Source organism: Zootoca vivipara, chromosome 1, assembly GCF_965207765.1.
Source record: "Zootoca vivipara chromosome 1, rZooViv2.hap1.1, whole genome shotgun sequence".
NCBI classification, from domain to species: domain Eukaryota; kingdom Metazoa; phylum Chordata; class Lepidosauria; order Squamata; family Lacertidae; genus Zootoca; species Zootoca vivipara.
The window spans coordinates 90,185,515-90,200,163 of record NC_142582.1 but is presented as its reverse complement, the minus strand read 5'-3'; the positions used below and the strand labels follow the sequence as shown (position 1 = coordinate 90,200,163).

The 14,649-nt window shown below is 45.2% G+C and overlaps 1 protein-coding gene across 1 annotated transcript in view; it reads left to right on the top strand.

Annotated features, from left to right (window-relative positions):
* Window positions 1-14,242, top strand: part of DPF3 (double PHD fingers 3) — a 207,938-nt gene extending 193,696 nt beyond the window's left edge. The window contains exons 9-11 of the mRNA XM_088670137.1: window positions 3,056-3,168; window positions 5,764-5,845; window positions 9,222-14,242. Of these exons, the coding sequence (XP_088526263.1) occupies window positions 3,056-3,168; window positions 5,764-5,845; window positions 9,222-9,292 (266 nt within the window). The 3' untranslated portion in view covers window positions 9,293-14,242. The remainder of the gene's footprint in view (window positions 1-3,055; window positions 3,169-5,763; window positions 5,846-9,221) is intronic.
* Window positions 14,243-14,649: the final 407 nt, after the last annotated feature.

The window sequence follows — 14,649 nt, the reverse complement described above, 5'->3', positions numbered from 1 at the left end:
GACCTAATGGTCAGGGGTCCCTTTACCTTTTATCCATCCCCAGGTCATCCCCCAATTAGGACTCTTAAGCAAAACACTTCAAAAATTTCAAGGAAAGCAAACAAAGAATCTGAAGAAGGAAACATTTCTCATGGGGATTTCACACATCCTAAATCTCAGTCAGCTGAAATGACTAGATAAATTGTTGTTTGTTGTACTGGATAGTTGGACAGCTGGTAGAAAATTAAAACTAATAATAAGGGAAGTGCCTCACTGAGATAGGAAGGGCCCTCCCCTCAACTGTCATTTCAAATGTCTCCCCTGCCTGTCCCTCAACTGTAATGTGTAAGTCTCAAGCATCTTTCTTTTTTTCAGATCAGTCACATGATATAATAAAAATGAAAATGAAAATAAGAAAAATAAAAATAATTGGCACCAACAGACACGTATTTCTTGTCTCCCCATATACTGTAGTTATTATGGGTTGCAAGGCTTACAGACAATTATGAACCTTGTAAATTCCAACACACACGCACGCACGCACGCACAAACAAACACATACACCTGCCTTTAAACATTCATAACAAGTTGTTAGTTCAGTGCTACTGTGTATTGTGAGGGTTTCCTTTTTCCGCTCTTTTTTATTATTATTTAGCTTGGTAGAAGTGAATTGCTCCACCAGGCAGACTTCCAATTAATCACCAAGTGCTTGTTCAGGAGAACCTACCCTGATGTCATAGACAAAAATATACAGAATGTGTAACTCAGATCCAGCCTGAAGTAATATCCTACTGCTCTGGGTGACATAGCAGTTTTGCATTGTTGCGTTAAACTCATGAGGACCAAATTATACATTTATTTTTTCCCCAAAATATCTGGGGTGGGGAAGAGAGATGGATCACAGTTGCAACATGTTGTGGGGCCTTAACCCTTCCCCTGCACATGATGGCTTTTGTCCAAATCACTGTTCTCAGATCTCTTATATGGGGAGACGCAATCACAGATCTCCCATTCGGTGTCTGGTTTAGCAGTCAGGCCCACCACTCTTTGACATTACAATAAGCTATGTGTACACAGGAATCGGTGGGACTCCTAACATGCAAATTACATTCAAAACCTCATAGAACCGTCCAGGTTCAAGATGAGTGGGCATACCCAGACAAGTAGAAGAAGAGGGCTGGTTGAATGGCTAGACTTGAGAGGAACAAATGCAAGGTGGCACCACCGAAATAGCCCATGCATGGTCATTCTTGCAAACAGTTGTCTAGAATTGGCTGCTCGCTAGGGTTATACTCATAATAGCTTCAAGTGCTCACCTTAGAAAATAGAATTTGTGGAGGGGAGACAACAAAAAGACAATAGAGGCTGTTCCGTGGCCCAGAAGTGGTCTTTTGAGTTTGGTGGCTCTGCTCAGAGGCCTAAACTAGATGTGATATGCAGTGGTGCTCATGTTTCCCTTGACCTTTTTGAAGACCAAAAGCAGCCTTAGGAAGTGAGTCTGAACAAAGGAATGGTGGGTAGGAGGATATGCTCAATTCTTTTCCATCTGTCATTTCCCTCCCTGCTCAGTCTTTTCCATTCCAGCCGCTGCTTCTCCACCTCCGTGGAAAAGATACAGGTGCCTTTTGTCTCCTTCCCCATGAAAAGCAGTGGGGGGAGTTGGGCAGAAAAATGGAAGAGGGCGAAAGGCTTAAACAGCCTCCCTCCAGCCCATGATCCTTGAACTTGGAGCCTCTTGAGTCTACTTGTGCTTTGCAGGAAATACTAAGGGACAATACTGGTGACAGCCAGCCACAATGAGACCGAATAACTTCAGAGCTGAGCCATTATCCCCCTAGGAGTTCTTCAGAATCCTTTGAGAGACTGGAAGAAAAGAAAGGTGAATGCTGTCTAGCCGCAGCATTGTGCAGAAATACAACAAGAGTGAGGATCAATTCTTCGGGAATTTTCACTGCTCCTTGTTGCTGCTCCTTGTAACCACGTTCATTTTGAGCACAGCTCTTATGCTGATTGATTTCATTCCAATCAAAAGTCATTTCGTCCCTACCCCTGCCCAATTGCTAACGACTGCAAGTCTTAAGCCATGCAAATACTTGAAATGACAAGCTTGTCCTGTAGGACGCCACACGTATGTCCTTTGCTTACTTTTGCACATGTGCATTTTGGATGCATGTCAAAACTTGGGAGTTGCTGAGACAGGGATGTAAAAGACTGCTTGTGAGAGATGAATATTGCATATATGTAGGCAAACCTTGGAGGGATGGGAGACGTGGTTGAGAAGGTGATTGTTGTCATTATCTCAGTGGTCTACTGTTGTCTTTCTTGTTTTGCAGAAGGAACACTGACCCTACCTTTGGTTTGTTTGTTTGTATTTCCCCCCTCCCCTCCAGAACCCCCCATTGCTGATCCTGCTACCGTAGTCCTGCTGTTTTGCAAAGCTGGAATCGACACGCATGTAGGGGAGGGGGCCAGAGTCCCTGCAGCTGTCCCCAATAGATGTGACTGTTATGCTAGCTTTCCTTCGTTTATTCCTTTTGTAGATTATTTTTGGTTCTGGGGGTCGTTGGGAGGTGTGTCCCCCCCCCTTTTGTTTGTTTGATCCTGAAAGGTTAGCTGTGCAATTTGGTTTCTTCTGTGCGAACCAACCTTGGGAGTGCAGAGCTCTTAAAAATACAAATTCCTATTGCAGCCGCAAGTTTCAAATTGGTCTCCAAGTGAGGTGGTGGGCAAAGCCCACATTGATTCATTTAGAAGAGGGAGGCGCTATTTGTTCCTTCCTTTCACTCTCCTTGTTTTTGTAAAAGAGGAAAAAGAAGAAAAAGCCCACAATGTTTTTAAGAGCTCTGAATAAAACTGCTTTGCCAATGGGGAAGCGGGAAGGGATGACTTGTGGTTTTTCTTGTGCCCGGCAGCAAAAGGGTTAATGCCTGCTTTCCTCTTTGATATCCATTAGTTTGGAGCCCATGTTGTGATTGGTCCATGTCCATGTGTGTTTTGTTCCTGAACTTTATGACTTTGATTAAAGGAGCAATCCAAAGCGCGCCTGACTAAGGGTGGACATTTCCCATTTCTCTAGGTCACCCAACCTGCTTGCAGTTCACAGCAAACATGACTGAGGCTGTCAAAACCTACCAGTGGCAATGCATTGAGTGCAAATCCTGCAGCCTCTGTGGGACGTCTGAGAATGATGTAAGTTCATCTTCATTACCGGTATTGAGATTAGCAACTTAGTTGAAAGGCCACAAGTGCCCACGTACCATTTGCAATGTTCATTCATTTAAATCATAGCACTTTCCGCGAACAGAAGATAGCCTTTTCTATGATCTATAATGCTTTGGTGTGCACACATGAGCTCTCTCTCTTCCCTGCCCCATTGCTTTGAACTGTTATACAGGATCATTTAAGCTGATAACACCTGGCACAAATGGATCGAGGTGATAACAAAACTGTGATGGTTCAGATGGCACAACCCAATGTCCTTCATGAGGCTCATTTGCTCTACCCAGGATGTAACCACTAAAGAACTTCGCAACAAGGGAGGGACAAGCACTGCATTTTCCAGCTCTGCAGATACCCACAGCACAACCAAGGGAAGGAGTGCTGCTAGTGCTCCTTTCCCTATCCCAAGGAAATTAAAGCAACGGCAGCATAAGCTAGAGACCACCCTGCACTATTTCCTTGAAACCACATACAGTACATGATGTGGCTTCCGGTCTCAGGAAGGGTGTTTCGCAAGATGTGGCCCAATGCAAACACCATCCCCTCTGCACAGACAGCAAGGGAAATGGAGGCTTGTGATAGGGTCCCATCATTTTACGGCAGAGGAAGGGAACTTGAGGACTTCCAGACAGGGGCGTAGCGAGGCGCCGTGACACCCGGGGTGGCAAATTGCCATGCCCCCCGGGGGGCACGCCGTCGCTACGTAACCACGCATGTGTCACTATGTAGAGAGGGATCGCAACCCCCCCCCCGCAAATTCAAAACGGAGCCTGGGCGCTCCGTTTAGAAGTTGCGTGGGGGCGCGCAATCCCCCTCTACCTAGCACGCATGTGCAGTGGGATGCTGCACATGCATGCTAGGTAGAGGGTGAGCGTGCACCCCGTGACTTCTAAATGGAGCCTAAATGGAGCCTCCCGGCTCAGGTGCCAATTGTGGGGCGGGGGCGCGGCCCCGAGTGCCACACCCCCTCCAGCAGGCACCCGCATGTCACCCAATCGCTCGGCCGGTGCGCCTGCAGCTTCTTTTGGTTTTTTTTCCCCTGAGGCTGCCGTGCAGAGGTGACGGGCGGGGGCGCAGCCCCGAGTGACACTCCCTCCAGGGCGGTGCCCGGGGCGGGTCGCCCCCCCGCCCCTTGCTTGCTCCGGCCCTGCTTCCAGATGTTGACAGTCTCCAGCTCCCATCAGGCCCATCCAGCTTAGCCAGTGGTCGGAGATGATGCAAGATGTGGAGGGCCACCGATTCTCTACCTTTTAATAAGGCATCTATAAGAAAAGAATGTTCCTCTCTGATCTGGGTTTGAATATGTGTGGACTTGAACTATGATAGCGCAGGGTGGTTCAAGCCTCAGAGTATTAGGACCTGGAATATGTTTTGGCTGCAGGCCAAACATATTCCAAACACATTGGCGAACATGCAAAGTCCCAAAGGTAATGTGGTAGAATCACCGTTCACTTATACGTACCGGTACATTAGCTTTGCAAGCACTCTTTAGTAAAATGCTTGGAAATCTCAGATCTGAAGATGGAATTTATTTACCTCTCTTCCTTCCTCCCCCTCCTGATACCACTGGTGTCATTTGGCTTAAGTAGGCTGCCGAATTTCCCACCTGGTCTAATTTGCTGTTTTGTTTTGCTTAATTTTTTAAAAAATAATACTTTAAAAAAATCTGCCCACTCATATAAAATATCAAGATGGAGCACAACAATATAAGGAGGTTGTTGTAAAGCAAAAGAGACCACAAATAAAATATTGAATAATCATTAAAAATGACTGTCTCATCTTGAGAAAATGTGCACAGCCTGTTGGTGTTAAAGGGTCTTCAAGAGATGACTGAAAATTAGCATTGAGGATGCCTTGTGAATCTCTGCTGCAGAAGCGGCTCAAAAGGTGGGATAGAGCCACTGTCCTAGCTTACTGGAAGGGAGAAGGGCAGGAGAGAGGCGGTGGGGAGGTTGGTGTAGTGGAAACTCACCGGGAGGAATGCTGAATTAACTCCTCGGGTGCATTTGCATCATGCCAACCTCCCTATTTCCTTGCCACTCCCCCTTCCTCCTGGTAAGTAACAGCGACCCACATAGCAGTTCTGTTCCACCTGGCAAGCAGCTTCTCTTGGCACAGGAGATTTTAAGCATCTTTCCAAGACAATAACAGGCAACAACAATAATAAAAAAACAAAACAAGCTGCTTACTGAAACCCCTCTTGTTTTAGCAAGGAAACTCCCCCCCCTCTCTCTCTGTGTGTGTGTGTGTTGATGCTGCTGTTAGGCCATGCCCTGAGCAAGATGAGAGATTCCTCCCTCCATTCGAAATACAAGTTGCAACATGCATGCCAGCTATGTCCAGAAATCCTGCCTGTGGAAAAGTGAGAACAGAGTGACAGTCATTTCAGAAAGCAGGAGGGATGTTCCTGTCTCTTATCTGCATTCATATATGTTCTCTGTTGTCTTCTTGCCACAACTTCATATTTATAGTTCCGCAATGCACCCATTTTATGGGATACTTTCAGCTGTTATGACTAATCTAATGTCTGTCTTCTTCTCTTTCCTCCTAACAATCTTGGATCAGGACCAGCTGCTCTTCTGTGATGACTGTGACCGCGGCTATCACATGTATTGCTTAAACCCACCAGTCTCTGAACCTCCTGAAGGTAACATTGCTTGGAATCTACCTTATTGTTGCTGTTGCTGTCAAATATTTCTATCCCTTTTTTCTGCTCAGAGAACACTCAGGGTACCATTTCCAACTTTATTTATTTATAATAAATTTATTTATTTATTAAATTTATTAAATTTGTATACCACCCTTCATTCAAAGATCGCAGGGCAGTTCACAACAGAAAAATACAAAATGAAAAACACAATACACAATAAAACAAAAGCAAACACAAAACAAATCCATAACCCCCCCTCCAATACTTAAAAGGCCATAGAATGTTAATCAGCCAAGTGTCTGGTTGAAGAGAAATGTTTTTGCCTAGCGCCTAAAGATATGTAATGAAGGTGCCAGATGAGCCTCCTTGGGGAGAGCATTCCACAAACAGGGAGCCACCACAGAAAAGGCCCGTTCCCATGTTGCCAAAATATAGAACGAGGTAAAGACATTTTCAACATTTTCAACGACGTTTTCAACGACGTTTATGGAAAAAGGTAAAGTAGTCAGTGTTGTAAATCATGCTATGTATGTGCAATTACACAATATGGCTTTGTCAAAGGATTCACAAATACTAATGCAAACTCCTTGCACATCAAACAGAATTTGCACCAGCAGATGAGTTCAGGTGAATTATAACTTGCTTTGCAAGCTTTTTAGAAGTCTACACTAACAAAAGTAACACAAACCAATGGGTGGTTTCTTGACTTAGAAAACATGACCGTTCATGAGACCTAATTACATTTAGAGGTGTACACCTGCTTCAGATGAAACGTAAATCACAAACTGAATCAGCATGCGTTGGAGAGATTTGGACCTTTTCTGAAACAGAGCAAGTCTTCTCCAAAGCAATTCATGGCAAATGTGGGTTGCTCCTGAAGTTGCAAGGGTACTTAAGAGTCTCAGGTGTTGAAAACTGATGCATATTTAGCAGCAGGGAGAAGTAGGCATTTGCAAATCATGGTTCTTTCTGGTATTGTTAAAGACGAGTAACCAGAAGCAATCTCCACTTTTCCATCTACTGTAGAATTATGACATGATGAAACAGCATCTCCTGAAACTGATAGGTCTACAAGCAGGCATATGTAACCTCTCCTTTGTTGTATTAGGTCAGCTTAGGCCAGGAATGAGCTAGATATTGTTGGACAACAATTCCCACAAACCCTGGCCATGCTGGCTGGGGCTGATGCAGATTGGAGTCTGACAACATTTGGGAGGGCCACAGGTTCCCCTTGGCTTAGGCCAATAGCACAAAGCTCAGTGTTAAATAGTGCTTTATTACAGCAGCAAAAGCAGACAAGAAAACTGCTTCCTACTTCCTGCCCCCTAGTTACTCATTGTCATACCTGCCAAGTTCCTGCCGGAAAAATAAGGGATCAGCAGACCGGAAGTAGCGCTGCCGCCATTTTGGAACTGGGTAGAGCAGCACCAGAAGTCGCTTCTGAGTATGCTGTGCCCAGTTCCAAAATGGCCACCGCGCCGGAAGTCATGCTGCGGCCATTTTGGAACTGGGCAGAGCAGCACTGGAAGTCGCTTCTGAGCGTGCTCCGCCCAGTTCCAAAATGGCCGCTGTGCCAGAAATCGCTTCTGCGCATGTCCAGAGACTCCAGACATGCGCAGAAGGAGCCTCCCCCGGCCGGTAAGTAAACCGGGAAAAAACAAAAAAAAATCTGTTTTTCCAGCTGGGAAAAACAGGGGTTTCCCGGGGAATACGGGAGACTTGGCAGCTATGCTCATTTTAACAGCTGCCTTATTGACTCTACTACACACTCGGGTCAAACTTTGTTTTCTTCAAAGTTTTGGAACAAGTGATGGTTTTTTGGAAATAATCTCTAGTGTTGTGACTGTGTGTGTGTGTGTGTGTGTTGACTTCAACAGAAGCTAAGGAGTGATTTTCCAGATTGTTTGATGAGGCTCATGCCTGTGCCCTGGGAAATCAACCAGTTAACTAAATAATTAAATGTGTTATGTGAGTCCAAAATCCTACCTCACAGAGTCAACTGCCAGCCAAATCTCTACATAGTTAACTTCCTTCTGATCAGCCTCATAGGGAAGTGGGGGGACAGAAGTAATTTTGACACATCTTCAGCTATCCATCTGTTTATTAGGCTGAATACAATACAATTTAGTGAAACCACCCAAACGAAAAGGTATTGTACATTTGGCAAACACATGTACACTCTCTAGGCACTGCCACTCACTATGCACACTGTATACAATACATCACTGTATCCCCCTTGTTTATAACCCCATTTGGTGCTGCATTCCACTGCAAAGTGGGAGAGAACAGGCACTGTAACCTTCCAACAGCTTGACTTCACCCCCATAGACTCCTCCATTGTCTCCAAAGATGGATGGATGCCAGCCTTGTCTTTATCACACAACTGTGACAAACATCACTGTAATTACAGTAGTTGTAGCTGTGTGGTGCTTTAAAGATCGCTTTTTAAAACCTCAATGCAGGTATGTATACCTGCACTCATGCACTGACGCAGAAATGTGCACAGCATATTTCATTAGAGCAGTGATGGCCAAACTTGGCCCTCCAGCTGTTTTGGGACTACAGTTCCCATCATCCCTGACCACTGGTCCTGTTAGCTAGGGGTGATGGGAGTTGTAGTCCCAAAACAGCTGGAGGGCCAAGTTTGGCCATCACTGCATTAGAGTGTGTACCCAAGTAAAGAAATTTTTTTTTTTAAGGATTGTACCACCTCAGAGTGGTGGAGGGATGGGTGCCAACCAAAATTGATGCTTCCAGTGGGGAAACATCTGGAGAACTCTTGCATCTTTTGTCATTTGGTCCTGAATATAAATATATATATAGCATGTCCATATAGCATGCACACACAGAGGAATATGCATATTCATAGGTGCCAACTCCCAGATTGAAAAATCCGGGATCGGCACCAGAGGTCGTGCTGAGGCCATTTTGGAACTGGGCAGAGCATGCGTAGAAGCAACTTCCGGTGCTGCTCTGCCCAATTCCAAAATGGCCACAGCACCAGAAATCGCTTCTGCGCATGTCCAGAGACTCCAGACATGTGCAGAAGGAGCCTCCCTGGGCCAGTAAGAATCAGGGGGATTCACGGGTGTTTTTTTAATCCGGGCTGCCAGCGGGAAACGGCTGGGGAAACGGGGGTTTCCCGGGGAATACGGGAGACTTGGCAGCTATGTGCATATTTGTGATCACACATGTGGATCCACATGTCTTCCAACCTGCAAATGTTTTACCTGTAGGAAATGTGTGACATACAAATTGGTCCCTTTGTGTAGTGCAGTTTAAATAGCTTTCCCACTTATTCTGCCTGACATTGTTTGATGTACCCCAGGACCACTCACTGATCTGATGGTTTTATTGTTGTATTTATTTATAGGGAGTTGGAGTTGTCATTTGTGCCGAGAACTTCTCCGAGAGAGAGCATCCGCCTTCTGTTTCCAGCCCTAGAAGAGTCTCCATGGACCAGGACTGGGCTTGCTCCTGGACTTTTGGCACCAGCACACAACTGTCATCCGTCACCTAAGGATCTGTGTCACTACAAACACACCTGTACACACATGAAAGAGAATGGACATTCAAAGAAAATTCTGTGGTATTTGCTGTCCAAGTATAGATTTCACAAATCTTGTACCTCCTGGGTTCTACTAGAAGGAACACACTTTTTTTTAATGTTTCCCATCCCCACTGCAGTGCATGATTGCAGATATGCCGTAATAGATTCACATGTGTTATGATAATAGCAAAGCGGGGAACTCTTGTAACTGTTGGTATTTAGGCATTTAAACTGTGTGGCATTGTGTTTTTTGTTTGATCTGTTGTCCCCCCCCCCACTCTAGCACCCCAAGAGAAATGCCAGTGTCATCTCCACATCCACAGCAGAGCTGTGGTGAAGATATTGAGAAGTATCATTCGCTAGAGGTGTCTTAGAGGTGTCTCCCCCCCCCAAGCACACCTTTAGATGTAGAGGACCTTCAACGGATACAATAGCTCAATTCTTTCCTAGTCATTAACAGTAATGCCCAAGCTACATGTTGGTTGCTACCAGTCCAAGTCCTCCCAATTCTCTGGTAACATGTATGTGGAGATGTGGAACCTGTGACTCTCCAGATATTGTTGGTCTACAACTTTTCAACACCATCCCTAACTGTTGGCCATGCCCTCAGCTTCCTGCTTTACATGGGGTTGAAGTAGATCTGAGCAGGTGGGAAAATTCAGCCCTGGGGTCCAAATATCGCTCTCCAGGTTGCTCAGAATTTTCCCCAAGCCACACCCCATCACTGTCCCTACTCCACATGCTGCTCAAAGTTCTTTTGCCTGGCTGGAATGTGTCCTTCACTCTGATAATGCCTCTCGCTTGCTGGGATGGAGAGGGGTGTGTGTGTGTGTGTGTGAAGAAACCTCTGGTTTTGCATTTGCATCTGTTGCTCTACCCATCTGTTTGCCTTTGGTCTCCCCCACCTCTGGCATGCAGCCTCGGGGAAGTTACCCACAAGGAAATGCTGTCCTCAGGCTCAAAAAGGCCCACCACCCTCCTGTTCAAACACATTGACCTGCCAACATTTAAGTTGGACCAAAGGACACAGTTTCTTCAGGCCTGATCAGAAGACTTTAAATTGGGAGGAACAAATGTGCTTAGGGTAGAGCACCCAGCATCCCATGGCTGTGTAGCATACTGTGGGCATGATCCATAGGAAGTTTTCTTATGCAAAGCCAGACCATTGATTCGGCTAGCTCAGTGTTGTCTACGACGACTGGCAGTTCTCCAGGTTTCAGACAAGAGTCTTTTCCTGAATCCCCATCCCTACGTGGAGAAGATAGGGATTGAACTTGGGGCCTTTTGAATGGAAGGCATGTGCTCCACCTCTGCACTGCATCATCACTAGTCCAGGTTAAGCATGTTTAAGTATCACAGATTTAAGCCCACGCTTAACTCTCTTCCATCTAAATTAATGGCTATGTACAGTTCTTAGGAGCATGATCCTAAATTTCCTCTAGTTGTCGTAAGGACATTTTTAAGTGTTTAAAGCAGGGGCTGGGGCTGTAGCTCAGTGGTAGAGCACCTGCTCTTCATGCAGAAGGTCTGAGGTTCAATCCCTGGCATAGACCCTTGGCCAAAACCCTGCTGAGTCAGTGTAGACAATGGACCAATGGTCTGATTCTGGATAAGGCAGCTTCAGATATTGCTATATATGTTACAAAACACTAAGAGACTTGGAAGTCAGAATGTCAGCCCTTTCCTTGTACCTGCAGATTTTAGTAACTGCTTAAAGGACTCTCTAGCAACTGCACTTCTGGTGTAGCAGCTGCACTCGGATGCAGCTGTCAGCAGTGGCCGTCAGCCCCAGAGAAGGTGCTGTGCTAAAGCAAAAAATCTAGAGCCTGGTGTTCCTGTAGAGTTGAATTGAGGATTTGCTTGATTCACGGAAATATACAGTGGCCATTACAACACATTTCCTTCCCTAAAAGAAGACCTGCAAACATTCTAGATGCTGTGTTCAAAACAAAAGAGAACCAAAGATGGTTGTAGTGTCCTACATCTCTTCTGTGGACCCTAGGTCTATTACCAATCAGTATCTAAGATGGCTACAGAATACATTGTGATTGTCAAGATACCCTGAGCCTCCAGTTGCAAGAAGCTGGAAGGGGATGACTGGGGATCCTTCATTCTATTAGCACCTGCTTTCTTGTAGCTTTATTTTGAAGGACCCAGTACTGGCACAGTAGGAGACAGGGCACTAAGCTGTTTATAACATTGACCTGTGGTTGTCTGAATGTCCTTATGATTGACCCTTTTTCTTTCATTTGATTTTAGAGAAAGAATGGCTGTATGTAGATACATAAATTGTATACGTCCCATAACTGATTTGTTGTAATATGCCAGTGAAAACTTCTCAAAATTGCCATTTGCTTTGGTTCAAGGCCACCATTTAAGGTAAAGAAGCAACTTTGTTGTTTAGTCGTTTAGTTGTGTCCGACTCTTCGTGACCCCATGGACCAGAACACGCCAGGCACTCCTGTCTTTTACTGCCTCCCGCAGTTTGGTCAGACTCATGTTGGTGGCTTCGAGAACACCATCCAACCATCTCGTCCTCTGTCGTCCCCTTCTCCTAGTGCCCTCCATCTTTCCCAACATCAGGGTCTTTTCCAGGGAGTCTTCTCTTCTCATGAGGTGGCCAAAGTATTGGAGCCTCAGCTCCAACTAGGCTTTGTTTTTTAGAAAAGTGCAGGTCGTCATGTTTTAAAAGAAAACTCCAGCAAGAACAGAATCCTAATACTTCTCTTCAGGCCAGCTGCTAACAGTCACAAAGGAGCGTGCTCATTTCTGAGTGTCGCCAGATGAAACAAAAGTGAGGGGGGGAATAAATGCTGCTGGTAAAATGTTTTGCAATATGCAATATAAAATAGATTTTCTAGAATCTATTGTAAAGTGCCATAACCCACTACTCAGAAATAAGGGTGCAATTCCAGCCAAGGCTGACCACTTTTATGCCCCATAGATTTCAGCTGTGACTTTGCTTATTTCTGCCATGGAAAGCAATGAGACTCAGAGCCTAAAATCTTGATTCAAAAGTAAACCCCACTGAAGGGACTTGCTCCCCAAGAACCATGCATCAGATTTCAGTCATAAAAAGTTTAATTTTGACCGGCCGACTCTGTAAGGGTTATCATTTGCTATCACTGTGTACCTTTATGAACTACAGCACTGTTTTAGCACTAAGTTAAGTTGGCACACCTGCAGCTTCCATCCCATCAGCTTCCATTACCAGATGTGGTGTTAAGCACAGTGATTGTATGGCCCAGTATTGCCCAGAGGGAGCAAGACTGAGATGACACTTCAGTCACCATGGGGTTGAAATGTGTCATCTGAGTCGACGCAACGCTATGCAGCTAAAATTGAGTAGTAACCTTTGGGAAATGGGACTGAAGCAGGACGGATGTGCCCAGAATATGAGGTGCCCGTCTTGTGCCAGGGCAATCCACCCTGGACACTGTTGCTGCTACACATTTTTGTAGGCTCAGTACATCAACCTGTAGTACTCAGGGGTCAGTTGCTCTGAAATAATTAGATTTGCTTTCAAGTATATTGTGTTTAAGATCAAGGGATGGGGTGAACAGTGTTATCTTGAAATGCCAATGCTACTATGTACATTTTAGTTAATCCCTTTGCTGAGTAATGCTCTGCGTAGCACTGAGCAGTCATAGCAAGGCAAGAAACTGATTTGGCTGTTTTTTAAGGTCAGGAAAATGGGGGGAAAGGCAAATGGAAAAAAGACCATCTGCTCACAGATCAAATCCATATGCGGAATGGGAGGAGGCAATTTTGAGGTTTTCACCCTTCCCTGCAGCCCTGAACATGTTTTGGGGAGTCACCAACCCACCATAGCAGATTAAGAGCGGGCCTGGAAGGCAGCAGGGGAGAGGGAATTGTCAGGGGAAATTGTCCTCACCCCTCATTCTGCTGATGAATCCCACCACTGGACACCTCCCAGAAGGAACTGCAAGAATGGAACCCAAGGAGGCATTTGAAGTCCCGTGTCTCTTGGCCCTAAAAGTTGTCTGAAAGGACAAAAGCGTTGGTTTTTGATGAACTCGAAGCAGTCCATGGAATGCAGCATGTCAAGCAGGGGAGTTACAAATCTTGTGTTTGCCTTGTGGCACTAATGTGGAGGGAGGATATTTGCAGGAAAGGATCAGCTGACAGGTGGAGGTTCTTCGCCGTTCCCCCATATTGTGAGGACCTCTCCATCATGCCCATTCACGATTATTTGCACTCATAATGGTATCAGGGTGGCCTCGCTTTTAATAGTGTTTGCACCTGCAAAAGTTTTGCAGCAGACATCTCATAGGTAGTTTCCTATCAGTGCATGTCCCCAGGCTTCCCACTGAAATTCTGTAGCTTGTTCTACAACAAATGTCCCACTTCTGTTGCGCTATACCTCAAGGGTGCCCCTCTAGATGGCAAATAACTAACAAAGCAGAATGCTGTGTGAGTGGTATAGTATACATCCGCCACTAATGCACTGTTGTTGTGTCACTGACATGTTGCAGAGCACACCTGCAACTCGTCCCCCCAGCTAATTGGGAGGAGCCCTGGGAAGACTAGAACACTCTTCTCTGCCCGTTAATTCTCCTTTACAAATTCCATCCCATTCCTTATTACTGTATTCCTGGGCAATTTGTTTGCTGAAGTGATATGTAGCTCCACTGGGATCAATGGAAGTCAGATAGGAAGACAGCCAAGGCTGCATTTGGGGAAATGTGCACTCTTCGAAGCTTCTCTGTAAAGTGAATCACCTGAGCGTTTAAATGTACATTGTCAAAAGAAGTATCACTTGAAGTTATTGCCACCACCTCCTCAACAAATTAAAACACAATGAATTATAAAATAACACAGAATTGCTTTTTCTTGTTTGCATTGTCTGTAACCTTTTGTATTCATTATGATGAGATTGGAGCACATAGCAAGTTGCACATTTATATACCCGGACTCATACGTATGATGCAACCAAGTTCTGCAAAGGACAAGAGAACCATTTAGAGCCATCAAAAACTTTGTCTGCTGTTGGATCACAAGAAAATGCATTATTATTCCTCATATTCTCTTGCACTGAGAGTTGTTTGGGCCCCAAATGGAAGCACTGGAAGCAAAACACATGAGTTATGAAACCCATTAAATGGAAAGCTGAGCAGGCTAAGCCAACCCAAATTAAGGTTGTGATCCTACACATATACTTAGTTGTAAGCCCCATTGATTTTAATAGGACTCATTTCTGTAGAAGTATGACCAGGACTGTAGGCAATTC